This window comes from Indicator indicator, chromosome 7 (genome assembly GCF_027791375.1).
Source record: "Indicator indicator isolate 239-I01 chromosome 7, UM_Iind_1.1, whole genome shotgun sequence".
Taxonomy (NCBI): domain Eukaryota; kingdom Metazoa; phylum Chordata; class Aves; order Piciformes; family Indicatoridae; genus Indicator; species Indicator indicator.
The window spans coordinates 31,056,678-31,071,088 of NC_072016.1; the positions used below are offsets into that span (position 1 = coordinate 31,056,678).

The window sequence follows — 14,411 nt, forward strand, 5'->3', positions numbered from 1 at the left end:
AAATTGCATGTCTATGGTAACACCTCTACACATTTCTTTAGCATTCTTTGAGACATCATTATTCTAGGATCAACGTAAATTGAACTTAGACACTCATCATACTGTTCTAATACTTATTCTCTTTAAGATGTGAATCCTTAATTCCTACTGGCATGGGAATGGGATACACCATTAAAATAGTACCCCAAAAATCCATTCCCATATTGCGCTCTGTCTTCTACATAAATAAAGAATAGGTTCCTCCAGACAACTGATGCATAATGTAACATGTCACAGAGGTGACAAAAAAAAAAAAAACAAAAAAAAAAACCCACAAACCCAACAACACAACAAAAAATATATACTGGTTGCTGCATGTTAGTATCAGAATTTTCTTTTAATAGCCCGACCCAGGGATTACCAAAGAAAAATCTGAAGCCTCTGCCATTAGTAACAGATGACTCTATTCGGGAAAATAAAGCTGCACTTGTAAAGGACTTGGAAAGAAAACTGCAGTTCAGAGAGGATGTTAATCAACAAAGTAGTCAGCAGGTAAGAAAATCGAGTGTGATTAAAATAAATTCCACTCAGGAACAAGACATGTATTACGACTTACGGAACAAAAGTTGTTTGTGCGGTTGAGCTGCTATGCTACTTTGCAGGGTGAGCTTTTCTGGTAAGTACTGGTATGGAATAGCAAACTGGAGCTTTAAATAGGAGAGGATGCAGCTGTAGAGGGTTTACTTTGTGACTGAGCAGCATTTTTAATTTCTGATCATCTCCATTACAGACTGGTAGGCATGCAAAGCTCCCTTCTTTTCATTGAAACTTCTGCATGTTGGATTTCACTTTTTCACTTTACTCATACATGTTCTTTTAACACAAATTGTGGAGTACAGAAATCAAACTGTTTAAGAAAAGCTTTCTGGTTTTACTTTGGTTGAACTAAAATGTGGCATTTAATTTTTAGCATTAAGCCTATTTTCCCATATCTCCCAACTTACATGAATTGACAGAGGGTTGTTAGGAACTTTGAACAACGGTTTTTGTAGCTGTTACTGGCATAGCCCAAACTTCAGGCCTACCACTATTAGAGTTTAGCAAAATAGCAAGCCTTTGACAAAGTTCAAGAAAATAAGCATCTGTTCATTCTTAACTGCAATCAATAAATTCACTGGATCTGGCAGTGTCTAGGACATTAAATAAAAAATGAAATAATATTTTGAGGTTTAATTCAATGTGAATAAGTTCACCCTCAATAACAGTAGGACACACCAAGGACTGCTAGATAGCTGTTCTGTCCGAAGGTGATGCTGCTGCTCTCACTTTGGCCATGGAGCCCTCTAGAGCTGGCCAACCAGCTCAGGCTTCATGCAGGAAATAATGCTGTACCCTTCTCTGTCATCAACAAGGTAACTTTTCACAAGGTCTGTTAGCTCTTCTGACAGAGAACCTGCAAAGATAAGCAAAAAGCCATGGAGTCTTTGGAGCAAACTACCCTCTGTGTACATCTGCAGTGTAATCCCTATTTTTTTAATTCCACTGTTGACCTTTCTTTCTGACAGATCCCAGTGCCAAAGCACTTTGAGTAAAGCAACTAGCAAGCAGTGTGTTTTGCAGATGAATCACAAGTGTTACAATTTGTACTTGCTGTGATAGTAAGACAAATTATTTACAGAGCTACTGTGAAATACCAATCAGTCCTTCAAGTTAACTGCATGATAACCCCCTTAGAAACAATGATCACTGCTGGTGTCAAAGTTATCTGCCAACAGCAGAAGTTGTTTATACATTTATTTGATATTCTGCATGAGACCAAACCAAAATCTGGATTCCCAAATCCACCAAGCATGGAAGAACTTCAAAGCTGCCACTTTTGTAATTGTTACAGTAATTAGAATGCTAACTGTAATGAATCAGAAAACAACTTTAGGGTCATGAAAAAACACTCCCTCATTTTCCCCTCAGTTCCCACCTTTAATCACATTCATTTTGTCCTTCCACATCCAGGAAAACCACTGCCGAGATTGACTCAAACAAATTCAAGTCTGAGTTTCCTCCTCAGAGAATGCAGTGATGATTTAAAGAGATGAGAGAATGCATTTTCCAAAATTCCTATTACTTGCCAATTATACAACAATCAATGCTGTGAGAATAAGATATTGGAGTGCTGGATTCACACCCATAGATTTTGTCCTGCTTTTTCCTCTTGTAGTTAAGACAGAATTTAAAAGGAGACATTTTAATCCTGTATACAGCATATCTGCATCCAATTTATTATTATAATAGTAGAGAATAGCTTCCTACTTCCTCATAAATAGAAAGGCAGCTCTCCTCTGTGTGAGAGATCACTGTGTAACAAATGGAGTACAGCATCCAGTAAGAAGCTCAAAGTGTTGTTTTCCTTGTATTTTCTACATGATATCTTTAAAATTCCTTCTCATAAATGTGTTTGCCAGTGTATTTTTATTTGGAGAATTGTGTTGTAACCCCATATTTGAATAGCAGCATTTGGCCTCATTTACACTATCCTCAGAGCATGTAGGGATCATCCAAAATGAAAGCTGCAAATGATCAGTCTGTGCTTTAAAGTACTGCTCTTTTCTCATATTCCTATGTAAAGTGCAGCGATGAACATGAGTGATTTACATCCTGGTGCTCTATTTATTATCTATCATTGAATTCCATATGAAAAGTGCATAGCTTACACGTCCAGATTTTCCTAAGTGTCAGCATTATGCACTCAGCACAGTCCTTAATAACCCAGCTGTACTCCTTCTGTTTCACCCAGTACATCATTCATCACCACAAAAAGAAACCCAGAATCAGAACATAGTTGGTAGTTTTGCTGATGTCTCATGAGACAGAACAGATTAGTCTGGTCTTCTGCAGCTCTGGTAATCATGCAGTGCTGACAGAAACACAAATCTGACTTTGCTCATATTCTAGCTGCAACTTTGATCAAGAACATGCAATAACAAGCTGTCATTCTCACAAAAGAAAAACACCATAGCTGTCATTGCTGCAGATGGTAGTGTGCCATGCTGCCAGGTGAAATGTCAGCACAATTAGGAGTGCTGGAAAGGACATGATTCAGCTACACCAAACATGTTCAGTCAGATTTGCTCGGTTCTTTCAAACGAGATACACTAAATGAGGATTAGCTGAGATACACTAAAAGAGGATTAGCTTTACACAGCTGCAGGAAGAGGTTAGGACAAGTCCCAGAAAGAGGAGACTTAACTCAGTTTCTTCCTCGTCCTGAAGACTGGAAATTCCACCTTTCAGAACTGCTCCTGTAACAGGAGACCTTAGCTTTTTTCTCACCTTCTTCAGCTCAAGGAGTAAAATTTAAGACTTTCTGGCAGCGTGGAACAGGCCCTCCTTTAGCAGAACACTTCAAAGAGTATTTCAGCTTAGTGATCAGGGCTGTTTGAGAAAGCTGCTAGAATCCTTTCTTGCTGTTTGTGCTGGAGAAAAGAAACAGGCTGAGACTGAAAAAGAGAATCATTACAACTAGGACAAACACCAGGATTCTTCCCCTTGATATGGTGGATGTTTCAGTATTTATGGATAGTGAAAGAGGACAAGAAGGCAAAGGAATTCCCTGTCCACTCATCTCTACTCACATAATCACAGAATGTCAGGGGTTGGAAGGGACATCTAGAGATCATCAAGTCCAAGCCCCCTGCCAAAGCAGGATCACCTAGGGCAGGTCACACAGGAATGCATCCAGACAGGTTTTGAAAGTCTCCAGAGAAGGGGACTCCACAGCCTCTCTGAGCAGCCTGTTCCATTGCTCCATCATCTTCACCATAAAGAAGTGTCTTCTCACATTGAGGTGGAACCTCCTGTGTTCTAGCTTGTACTCGTTGTTCCTTGTCCCATCACTGAGCACCACTGAAAAGAGACTGGCACCTTCATCTTGACACCCACCCCTCAGATATTTATCGACATTGATAAGATCCCCTCTCAGCTTTCTCTTCTATTATCATGGAGCTCAGAGCTTCCTGTGGGAGGCTGAGGTTGAAATCATGTGAGATAAAGGATCCAAGTCTAACCTCAGTGAGTGTTTGGGCTCAAGGTGAGGAAACAGTTCTTCACAGAAAGAGTAACTGGCCAGTGGAATGGGCTGCCTGGGGAGGTGGTGGAGTCATCATCCCTGGAGGTATTAAAAAAAAAGACTGGATGTGGCACTTGGAGCCATTGTTTAGTTGCCAGGTGGTGTTATGTAATAAATTGGACTTGATGATCTCTGGGGTCTTTTCCAACCTGGTTGATTCTGTGATTCTGGATCTGTTGCATTTACTATGAAGAAGATCATATGGCAATGCTGGTTGGTTCTTATGTAAGACCCAGATAACAGCATGGTCACTGCCTTATTTTTAGGACAAAGAGTAAACCTACAGATATTTAGAAAATTATGCACAGCCCTCAGATGAATATTCTCTACTTTTGCTAGGGAATAATTTAGAAGAAATGTCACAGAGGAAAATGCAGTGTTTGTCCAAAAGCTTTTAGGTCATTAAAAGCTACAGCCCATAAAGTCATATGCCGACCCCAGCTGATCACACTGGCCACATCACCATCAAATTATTTTGATGATACAAGTTCCTACTGTTAGCATGAGATCTGAACCCTGCCAAAGTCTACAGCAAGATAGGCTTTAACTTCAACAGATCAAGGATTTGAGAACTCAAATTCACAAAGGTGCTCAGAAACTTACAGTAATTGCTACAGTTTAAGCAATTCCCCTTTTGTCAAAATAGTTCACATGTAGCAGAACGGCCCAGGAACTAGATTACTTGACTCAAGATGTAGGAGACCATAATCCAACTCTCTGCACTGTCACAGACATTCTATGTTGCCTTAGCAGGTCATTTAGCTTCTTCAGGCCACAATTTGCCCTGTGTGAAATGCAGGTAACAGTCTGCCTTGCTGTCAGATGCTTAAAAAACTATGATAATTGGGTCAAACACATCAATCACAGCCACAGCACTATGTGAATCAGTAACTTCAGCCATGACAGTGCAACAACTAACAACTCCCCAGAATAGAAGCTGCATGTCACTTCTCTTTCTGTCCCAAATTTCCATTAGAACTGCTCGAACCACATATTCACCAGCAACTTGCTGGCTTTGCTCTCCCCAGCTTTAAGCCTTTCACCCTTCCAGCTATACCTTTACCATATTAATGCAACCACCACTGCCTACTCCCCTTTTGCTAATGCATTTAAGTGAAATATCCAGGTTTCAAAAGTTTCAGTCTCCTCAGAATATATAGAGAATTATATACAATTGTGTTATATATGTATCCTATATATTCTAATTTGTACAAAACGTTTACACCTATAGACTGGACCTTGAAGTTTACAGTTTTCTAGCTGGCAGAGAGCATTATTTAAAATATTCAGCTACTATATTAGACAAGTGTGAGTAGCTGGAACCCTACATTTTTGATGCAAAATCAGAGCTTGAACCTTTGTACTCTTTCCCTTAGTGTTCCTCCTCAGTATGCGAACTGCAGCCTAGTTTTAACATTGTACCCAGGGATCCCATTGACTTGTTCTTTGTGTGATATTTGACAAAATACTTGTCTGAACCACAAACACTTTGCCCTACTCCACTTAGGTAATCACATTCAGAAATAGTTCAATGGCTTATGTAATAATTCAGAAAGCCGTGTTAGCAACTATTTTCTGTTCTTGCTAATCCTGGAAGAAAATTTACCAAACAAGCAAAAAACCCAAGATAATATTCTCTATGCGACTGTTTATTTCCTCTTATTTCACCGAGTCCTGTTATTTATAAGTTTGGTACAATACCTTCAGTCTTTGTATGCTGGCATTAGAATATTCACAGCAAAGTTAACTCAGCCTTGCTTGTTGGTGTGTAAATTTCTCTAAGCATATGTATGCACACTAAACAACACACTTAGAAAGACGAAGACCGAAGTATGAGCACAACACAGGCAATGCTTTGGGACTTTGGGAACCCTAACTTCAATATTTCCTAATGCAAAATGTGCTTTTGAATAGAACTCCTTACAATGGCCAGTCCAAACCCACGCATCCAGCCCAAAGTGCCTAGCCAGAGGCTGCTGCCTCTGGAAACACAGAGGTTCTTGGAACTTCTAAGTGCTGAGAAGCATCTACCAGCAATGACAGCCCAATGCTGATAGTGCAGCAATATCCATTTGTTCTGGCAAACTGCTGCTCTTATTTTATATCTTCTTTGTGTGGGCACATAGATCCAGAGTCACATGCACTCCAGAAATGTGAGAGAAAAACTACCTGTGATTAATTTCACAGTGGTCCCATGAAATGTCTTCTTTCCTCTATTGGATTTTCTCTGCAAGCAGAAATATGAAAAGGAAGAACTGCCCACATGTCTTCATGAAGTAAAGGTGGTTAGACAACTTAAGACAAACCTGTACCTTTAAGGCAGAGGAAATAAAAGATGTTAATTGTTTCTATCAGCTTTGTTTGGTTTCATCTGTAGACCATCATGGCTACAGCAACCCTATGCTATTAATATCGTATTATCTAACATGATAGCAAGGAATCTTTAAAAAAAAAAAGGATGAAAACCTGCTGACCAAACTCCACTATCTATAACCAACCCTGGACTCTCCCATTAGCTTCCCTTTGAACTCCACTCTGTAGCATTGTGTGCTGGAGTCAACACCTTATTCATTAACACGATGCCTTGAAAGTGCAATGGTAATGGCTCCCTTGCCCCATTACTTCTCTCTGCTAGAGAACATTGTATGATTAAAAAACTCACTTCAGGGTCTAAGCAATGGTTCCCCAATCTTCAACTATACATCTGACAATGTATTAGAAGTAGAATACTGCCTTTTTAATTTGAAATATTATTCTTGTCATTATCAATTTTTATTTCCAAAACCTGCATTTGACATAGTCACCCAAAAATTGAATTTAAGAAACATCTGATCTAAGGATTAGTTACATCATTTTGAAAAAATCCATTGCATTCACGCTTTGTAGGTCTAATGAAACATGCACATAGTTCAATAAAGCTAAAGACTCTGTACAGCTAAGATAGTCCATTGCCAGACTTAGGTACTGCTACTAAAGAATGATGTAAACTGTTGGCAAGGTTCAGAGGGCAATAAATAACTGGTCTGCTGACTTCCAGATTACACAGATTTGATGATTCTGTATGTGAGAGCAGATTTATATATTCGTAGAATGGTTTGGGTTGGAAGGGACCTTAAAGATCATCTAGTTCCAACTCCCCTGCCATGGGCAGGGATACCTCCTACCAGACCAGGTCGCTCAAGGCTGCATCCAACCTGGCCTTGAACACCCCCAGGGAGGGTCCATCCACAACCTCCCTTGGGCAACCTGTTCCACTGTCTCACCACCCTCACTGTAAAGAATTTCTTCCTAATCTTCAGTCTAACTTTTCCCTCCCTAAACTTCAAGCCATTGCCCCTCATCCTGTCACAACAAGCCCTTGTAAAAATTCCCTTCCTGGCTTTCTTATAGGCCCTCTTCAGGTACTGGAAGGCTGCTTCAAGTCTTCCCAGAGCCTTCTGTTCTCCAGGCTGAACAGTCCCAGCTCTCTCTGCCTTTCCCCATAGGGGAGGTACTCCAGCCTTCTGATCACCTTCATGGACCCCCTCCAGCAGTTCCATGTCCCTCTTATGCTGGGGGCATCAGAACTGGACACATTACTGCAGGCAGGGTCTCACCAGAGCAGAGCAGAGCAGAGCAGAGCAAAAAGGCAGAATCACCTCTCATCCTGCTGATCACACTGCTTTTGATGAAGCCCAGGATACAGTTGGCTTCTGGGCTGCAGGTCCCTTATTTTTCCTTCCTTTGCTCTTTATTATGTTGCACTTAAAACCTTAAGGGTGCTGGCTCTTGCAAAAGCCCTCTCCAATTTTTAGTTTTCTAGACTAATGCCTTTGGATTGCTATCTGACTCTTAGAAGTCTGAACATTTTTCATCCCCACCCATTTCACGCTAATCTGAGTTCAGAGTTGCCCTCTCTGAATACCAATATTTCACAGATTTACTGTGTCTAGCTTCTGAGACAACCAATTTAGGAGTCACTTTGCCTGCTCTGCCCATCAGCCCTGTTGCCCTTTAAACATATGTAACACTTTTAAAAATGGCTTATCTTTGCAAAGGAAGGACATGATAAATAAGCAACATGTCTTCAAACCAGAGTATTTATCTTTAGAATTATGTTGGCCTATAACCAATATCCAGAAATAATTACATAATTTTTGAGAGGTTCATTACACAATAAACAGTAATGGGTAGAAATGGGACTCTGTGTTCCATACTTGCTGTATTGCCCTGACCTTTGTTCATGTGACAAATCATTAGATGATGAAAAGGGAGGAAAGAGATTACAGCTACCTTAATTAATCCTTAATAGTATCTTCAGATCCTACTTGAAAATTCAAACACTTAAGGTAATCCTTTCTCAGTAGATAATTTTTTTTGCCACAGATTTTGCTCTCTGCTGCCAAGAACTACCTAAACAACAGGAAGGAAACTATGGAAAGATCTCAAAGAAGTAGAAGGAAAATAAAGCTCCAAATATGTTTTTCAGTACATTGCTTGCAACAAAGTATTTAGATTTGTATTAATTTATGGGAGACTCTAGAAACAAATTATGACTGCAGTACATATTGGTGACATGGATAATTCTCAGAACATAGTCGTCCCTCCCTGATTTTGACTGGATCCTTCCTCCCTAAAAACACACAGGCATTTTCTCAGTATCAAGGTAGAAGACTGATTGCTTAACTTTCCCTTGGAATACTATAACCAGCTCTCAACATCTAAATGGAAAAACGATAGCTTTGGTTGTCAGAAATCTGCCTTAGCTGAGATTAGAATATGATCTATTGAAGTGATTTGTTGAGACGTGCTTTGTGGGGGGGAAAAAGGAAAAAAAAAACTCAACAAAGCGAAACTTTATAAGGCTGTTTGCTGATCACCAGCTGTTGGCCAGCCCACAGAGCAAACAAAGCCAAGTAAGAGAGTGGATGATACACCATCTAGTGGCTCCCACCCTGTGGCGCATGTCTCGCACACCTCTACAGACCTGCAAGCTCCAAAACTCCTGCTTGGCAAAGCTGTACTCTGAAGAAAGTATCAGAGAGCAGACTGTCCCTGTCAGAGTGGAGGGACAGTGTTAAAGGTAAGGAAGGTATCTTGAAGGGGAGACACAAATCTAAGCTCCCTGGAACACTCCTCTTACCTTGTAATGATGGGCACTGCTCCAGAGCTATGTGGAAGAAACAGGCCTGAAGGAGGACACAGTTTCCAGAAAAGAGAGACCATTCATCAATGTATCTTCCTCCCTCCTCTGAGCTGTCTGCCTTTTTCTAACCATAGCTAATCCTTACTAAAGCTGTCCTTACAGCAATCCCTCCAAAAAAGACTTGAAGATGAAGAGACTGATATACCACATCTACCATGACAGTACTAAAATCATAGATTACCAGGGTATTATTCCACCAGGCAATTTCCAACTTCTCTTACTTTGTGGATGCCACATTTTAATCCTTTCATCCCCAAGCCTCACAGACCCCTCTTTCCTCAAAGCTCCCCTGTAACCTCTCAACCTTTGGCCACCTGTGTCTCCTTGGTCTCCTGAAGAAATCAGGAATTTTGTCATCTAAAAGTTGGTGCTGCCTCTCTATATTTGCTCCTTACTATTTGGGAACTACTGGTCAAGAGCATAATCAGCAGTGTGATGGAATCGTTAAATGATCAGGGGTGTCAGTCCCAGTGATTTGGGATCTTTGCTGGTTATTTAATTAATTTTCTCTAAGATTTCAGACAAGATGCATTTCCTGAACCTTGTTTTTTCAGCAAATAGAATATCATAGAATCATAGAATCAGTAAGACTACATTCTTATTTACTGTTCACCAGTGCCTAAAATTCTGTTTTAAAACGGGAACTGCACTTTTGGAATTACTCAAGGATTTCTCTTCCAAGCCACAGATCATTTCCCTCCTATAATAATAAAGCAGCAAACCCCATCATAACAGAATTGACAGATTAAAGTGAGGTTCTGAAGATCCAAACTTGCCACAGAAATAGAATTTTTAAAAAGCCTGCTCTCAGAGATGCCAGTGCCCTTCAACAGAAGCAGGAATGCAAGCTCTGGACTTAGAACTGCATAAACTCTGGTCTGAGCAAACTGATTTGGTTACTGCTACAAACCTGCATATGGTACTACAAGCTTCCCCACAAGGTAGCTTATGATGACTTAAGCCAAATATTCTTGCAGCTGCCTCTGTCAGTGTAGTGAAGCAGCCTCTCCTACAAGAAAAGTCTGTTCAGGTGTATCTGTAGTGCTCCATCATGCTCAGAAGAAACATTGGTTTGGTGTCAAAAACTGAAGCTGGCTGTTGGACTGAAGCTTCACCTGTCAGAGCAAGAGACATTTGATAAAATGCCTTTTGGTCCAGTCCTCATGAAAAAAACTAAGGAAAGAGAAGTTTCTGATTGACTTCAGGGGATAGGAGAAGGCTCATAATCGCATCAAACTATATACAAATGGTCATTTATGTAGGAATATGCTGGGTTTCTTGCATTATCTGTTTATTACAAGGATTTACATGTGATATATTTTGCCTTCTTCGCTCCATCAGCTAATCTGGTTGAATTTTAACCTGAATGTAAATTACTGTGAAAAGACCTCACTTTCTTCCTGGCTTTCCCTTTTAGTAGGTATCATTTTCCTTATTTAATTCTGAATTGATATATCTAGCAGTATTCATTTCTATAAATACAGGGGACTAGTATTTGAACACAAAATTCTCAAAAATTTCCTATATGTTAATGATCTTTTTTGATTAACAGTGTGAGAAAGTGTGGGGTTTTTTTCATAGCAACTTAGAAGGATTGAATTTTTAGCTGAACCTAAAATAACCCGGTTTCATTAGTTACATTCTGCAAACATTCTGAGGGGAGAATCTGTGTCTGCAGACTAAATTCAGACTGCTTCATTATGGTCTAGTTTCCACAGGCTTTGAAATTTTCACTGATTTTAGAATTAGTCTAAAAGCACAAATGGCTGCAAGCACCACGGAACATGACTCACTCGGGTCAGTGTCTCTCTCCCTCTGCAGGAGTACAGGATTTCCAGCTTCGAGCAGAGGCTGATGAATGAAATCGAGTTTCGCCTTGAACGTACTCCAGTAGATGAATCGGACGATGAGGTCCAACATGAGGAAATCCCTACAGGCAAATACATAGCACCCATCTTTGATAAGAGACTCAAGCATTTTCGGGTAATGGAAGGATCTCCTATTACGTTCACTTGCAAAATAGTTGGAATACCTGTTCCTAAGGTAGGTCTCTCTCACTGTCAGTGGCAAAGGAATAAAAATCAGCTACCCGCTATTTTGTATGCATCCCTCTGGGAAGTCTCAGTCCTAAGAATACGACTCAGTGCACAGAGCTCTAAAAGAGTTTATTTCCCACATGCTTTCTAAAATAACAGTATCTGCTCCTGAGCATGTATCAGACCTCGATGTCATCATAACCACCCAATGCCACAAGAAACAGAATTTCATAAGCCTCCCAAAAATTAGTTTACAAGAAAGATGAAAACTGATCTGAGATAATCAGTAATGTGTCTATAGCCAAGAAAAGAGGACCTGACAGGCCCAGCTATGTCAAGAAGATATGCAGCTTTCTGACTTCACCTTGAAATCATTCTATTTCACTTTGTAACTAATCTGCAAATTTTATAATATTCTAAATCTTTTACTAGCATTCTAAATAATTTCACTAGCAAGTCCTGTTCTTACCTATGTTTTTCTGCTTCTACTACAGAGCAAGTGTTAATTCACTGTGGCGGGGGGGGTGGTTGATCACTGCAGGTATACTGGTTCAAGGATGGCAAGCAAATTTCAAAGAAAAACCCACATTTCAAAATGAACAGAGAAGAAGATGGAACATGTTCTTTACATATTGAAACTTCTACTAATGATGATGATGGCAACTACACGATTATGGCTGCAAACCCACAAGTAAGATGTCTTTTTTTCCTCTACTGAAATGCTTATTTCATCTTTTTCTAATATATGTTAATAGGAACACAGAGTGGGCCACCTAGTTTAACACTGAGTGGTGACTGTGTCAAAAATCAGATGCTTCAGAGGACTGGAGAGGAAACTGCGTAACGAAGAACGATAAAACCACTCCTCTATTCTTCCACAGCCCAGTCACAATCATTAAGGATATTGTTTCGCATTAAAAACTTCTGCCCTGTCTCCTGATCCCCACTCCGTTGCTGATAGACACCTTTTGAGATGTGGTGACAAGACAGACATGGTATTTCAGGCAGAAAGAATATAGCGAACGGGGCAACAAAACGGTATATCTGATTTGGAAGTGTTACCAAACACAATTACTTTTTAGGATGCAAATGTGTAGATCTGCAAAGTCTCATTCCCTGATACCATTCTCCTTCACCCTATGTGCTAGCTTAGCTGTTTATTTAGCAGTACTCTCAGGCATATCAGGAAACTTTTTCCAGATTAAATTTTTCATTTTTCTTGAATTGTATTTCAGCCCAACTACTTTTGGGTTGCTATGGGGCTGCAAAAACACAGCAGTACCTTTTTACTAACAGCCAGTACCTGTGAAGCCACAGTGGCAGGAATGGACAAGTGGGGACAGACAGTGCTTAGGCTGCTGTACACAGCACCACTGCTAAATGCATTGCCACAGCCTTGTGGAGTCTGAGAAACTCATTGCTCTAGACACACAGAGAATCCCCTGCCACAATAGCACTCCACAGCATGCCAACGGCATTTGCTTTGAAAAAAATCTTTTACACTACAGTTCAGTTAATTTATAAACATAAAACCTAATGTTTTATAAATGTTAAATAGAATCATAGAAAAGATCTCTAAGATCATCAAATTCCACCATCAACCCAACACTGCCATGATCACTAAACCACGTCCTGAGATATTTATACTTCAAAATTTACCAACTATTAATTCTGTTTCCATTGTAATTTGCAGGGGAGAATCAGTTGTTCAGGCCACCTGATGGTTCAGAGCATCCCTGGTCGAGGTCGAATACCAACAACTCAGCCTCACAGGTAAGAGGAAAGAAAGGTCCTTCAGTCCCTACTTATGCTTCTAAGACATTCAAAATAACTAACTACTGTACTTCAACACAATCTGTACTTCAGTTCTCAAACTGAACTATGCAAATGCAAATAACAGCAGGACTTCCCTTCAACAGGTCACTTCTAGAACGTAATATTTTGGAAGGTCATCTTCAAATACAGGGAGGATTAAGTGTAAAGTATCATTTCATTTACCTGTTGAAGTGTATTGCAGAGGGAAGGGAAGGCCTAGCAAGATGAAATCCAGACACAAAAAAAAGTAAAAAGCAGCAAAGGACATGTTGGAAATCCAGCAATACTACATGATATAGTTAATGTGATAATCTTTCTAAATGGAAAATATGCAAGTATTAAATTACAGTCAGTCCGTTCCTTTCTGCCTTGTAACTCAAGCCATCCACTCATCCTTTTCCACAATTTCTTCCTTTTCTAAGGATTAGGGAAAAAAGTTTGACCTCCAAACACATACATGCAATATTTTGTGTTGTAGAACACGACCCCGAGTGCCAGACGGAGACAAAGAGGCAGTTCAAGAACGCTTTTTCAGGCCATACTTTCTACAGGCTCCAGGTGACATGGTAGCACACGAAGGGCGACTTTGTAGGTTGGATTGCAAGGTACTAACTGTTTCCTCTGTCTATTCTCACTTCCCTCCTTTCTGCACATGTATTGCTAGGATTTTTCATGTTCTTTATTGCACCCATGAACACTTGCTGTGAAAGTTTTAATGATTTCTTTTTTAAAATTACTTTTATTGCCATTGGCTCTGAGCTGATTCCAGGGATTTCTTTCCAACACGTGCTGCATTGGAATGAAGAACACAGAAAACACAATCCCAGAAACAGAAGGCTCACTTACAAGGTTCTTCAAATTATTAGATGTGTTCACCTGGTCCTGTACCAGTCCTAACTCCAGAAGTTCATCTGGGAATGACAGAACCTTCTGCTTCATTATCAGATTCTTGAACTTAATTCAGAACAGCACATAGCCACGAGAAAGAGAGGATTCAGCATGTTGTATTCTGTTCAAACAAATGTTCCCATTGTATCAGGCTGAATTACAGAAGATTAATACTCCCTGAAAAGAGGGAACAGAGCCCAGTTCATTTTATGCTTCCCCAGCATGCACAGATGCAGAAACATTCCCATTTACAGGGAGAGGTGTCAGAGTACATCCAGTGAACAACCTGTTATTGAAGAGCTTTAAGAAACTCATTTGCTCCAACGCATTTTGGCTGTACATCTATGCCCCAGTCGCACAGCAAAGATAGTAGTACTGACACTGA

At 40.0% G+C, this 14,411-nt stretch overlaps 1 protein-coding gene across 1 annotated transcript in view; it reads left to right on the plus strand.

The window, feature by feature from the left end:
• The window catches only part of MYPN (myopalladin), a 47,283-nt gene that overhangs the window by 26,444 nt on the left and 6,428 nt on the right, over positions 1-14,411 (plus strand). The window contains exons 11-15 of the mRNA XM_054382168.1: positions 384-531; positions 11,109-11,330; positions 11,865-12,014; positions 13,017-13,096; positions 13,617-13,743. Of these exons, the coding sequence (XP_054238143.1) occupies positions 384-531; positions 11,109-11,330; positions 11,865-12,014; positions 13,017-13,096; positions 13,617-13,743 (727 nt within the window). The remainder of the gene's footprint in view (positions 1-383; positions 532-11,108; positions 11,331-11,864; positions 12,015-13,016; positions 13,097-13,616; positions 13,744-14,411) is intronic.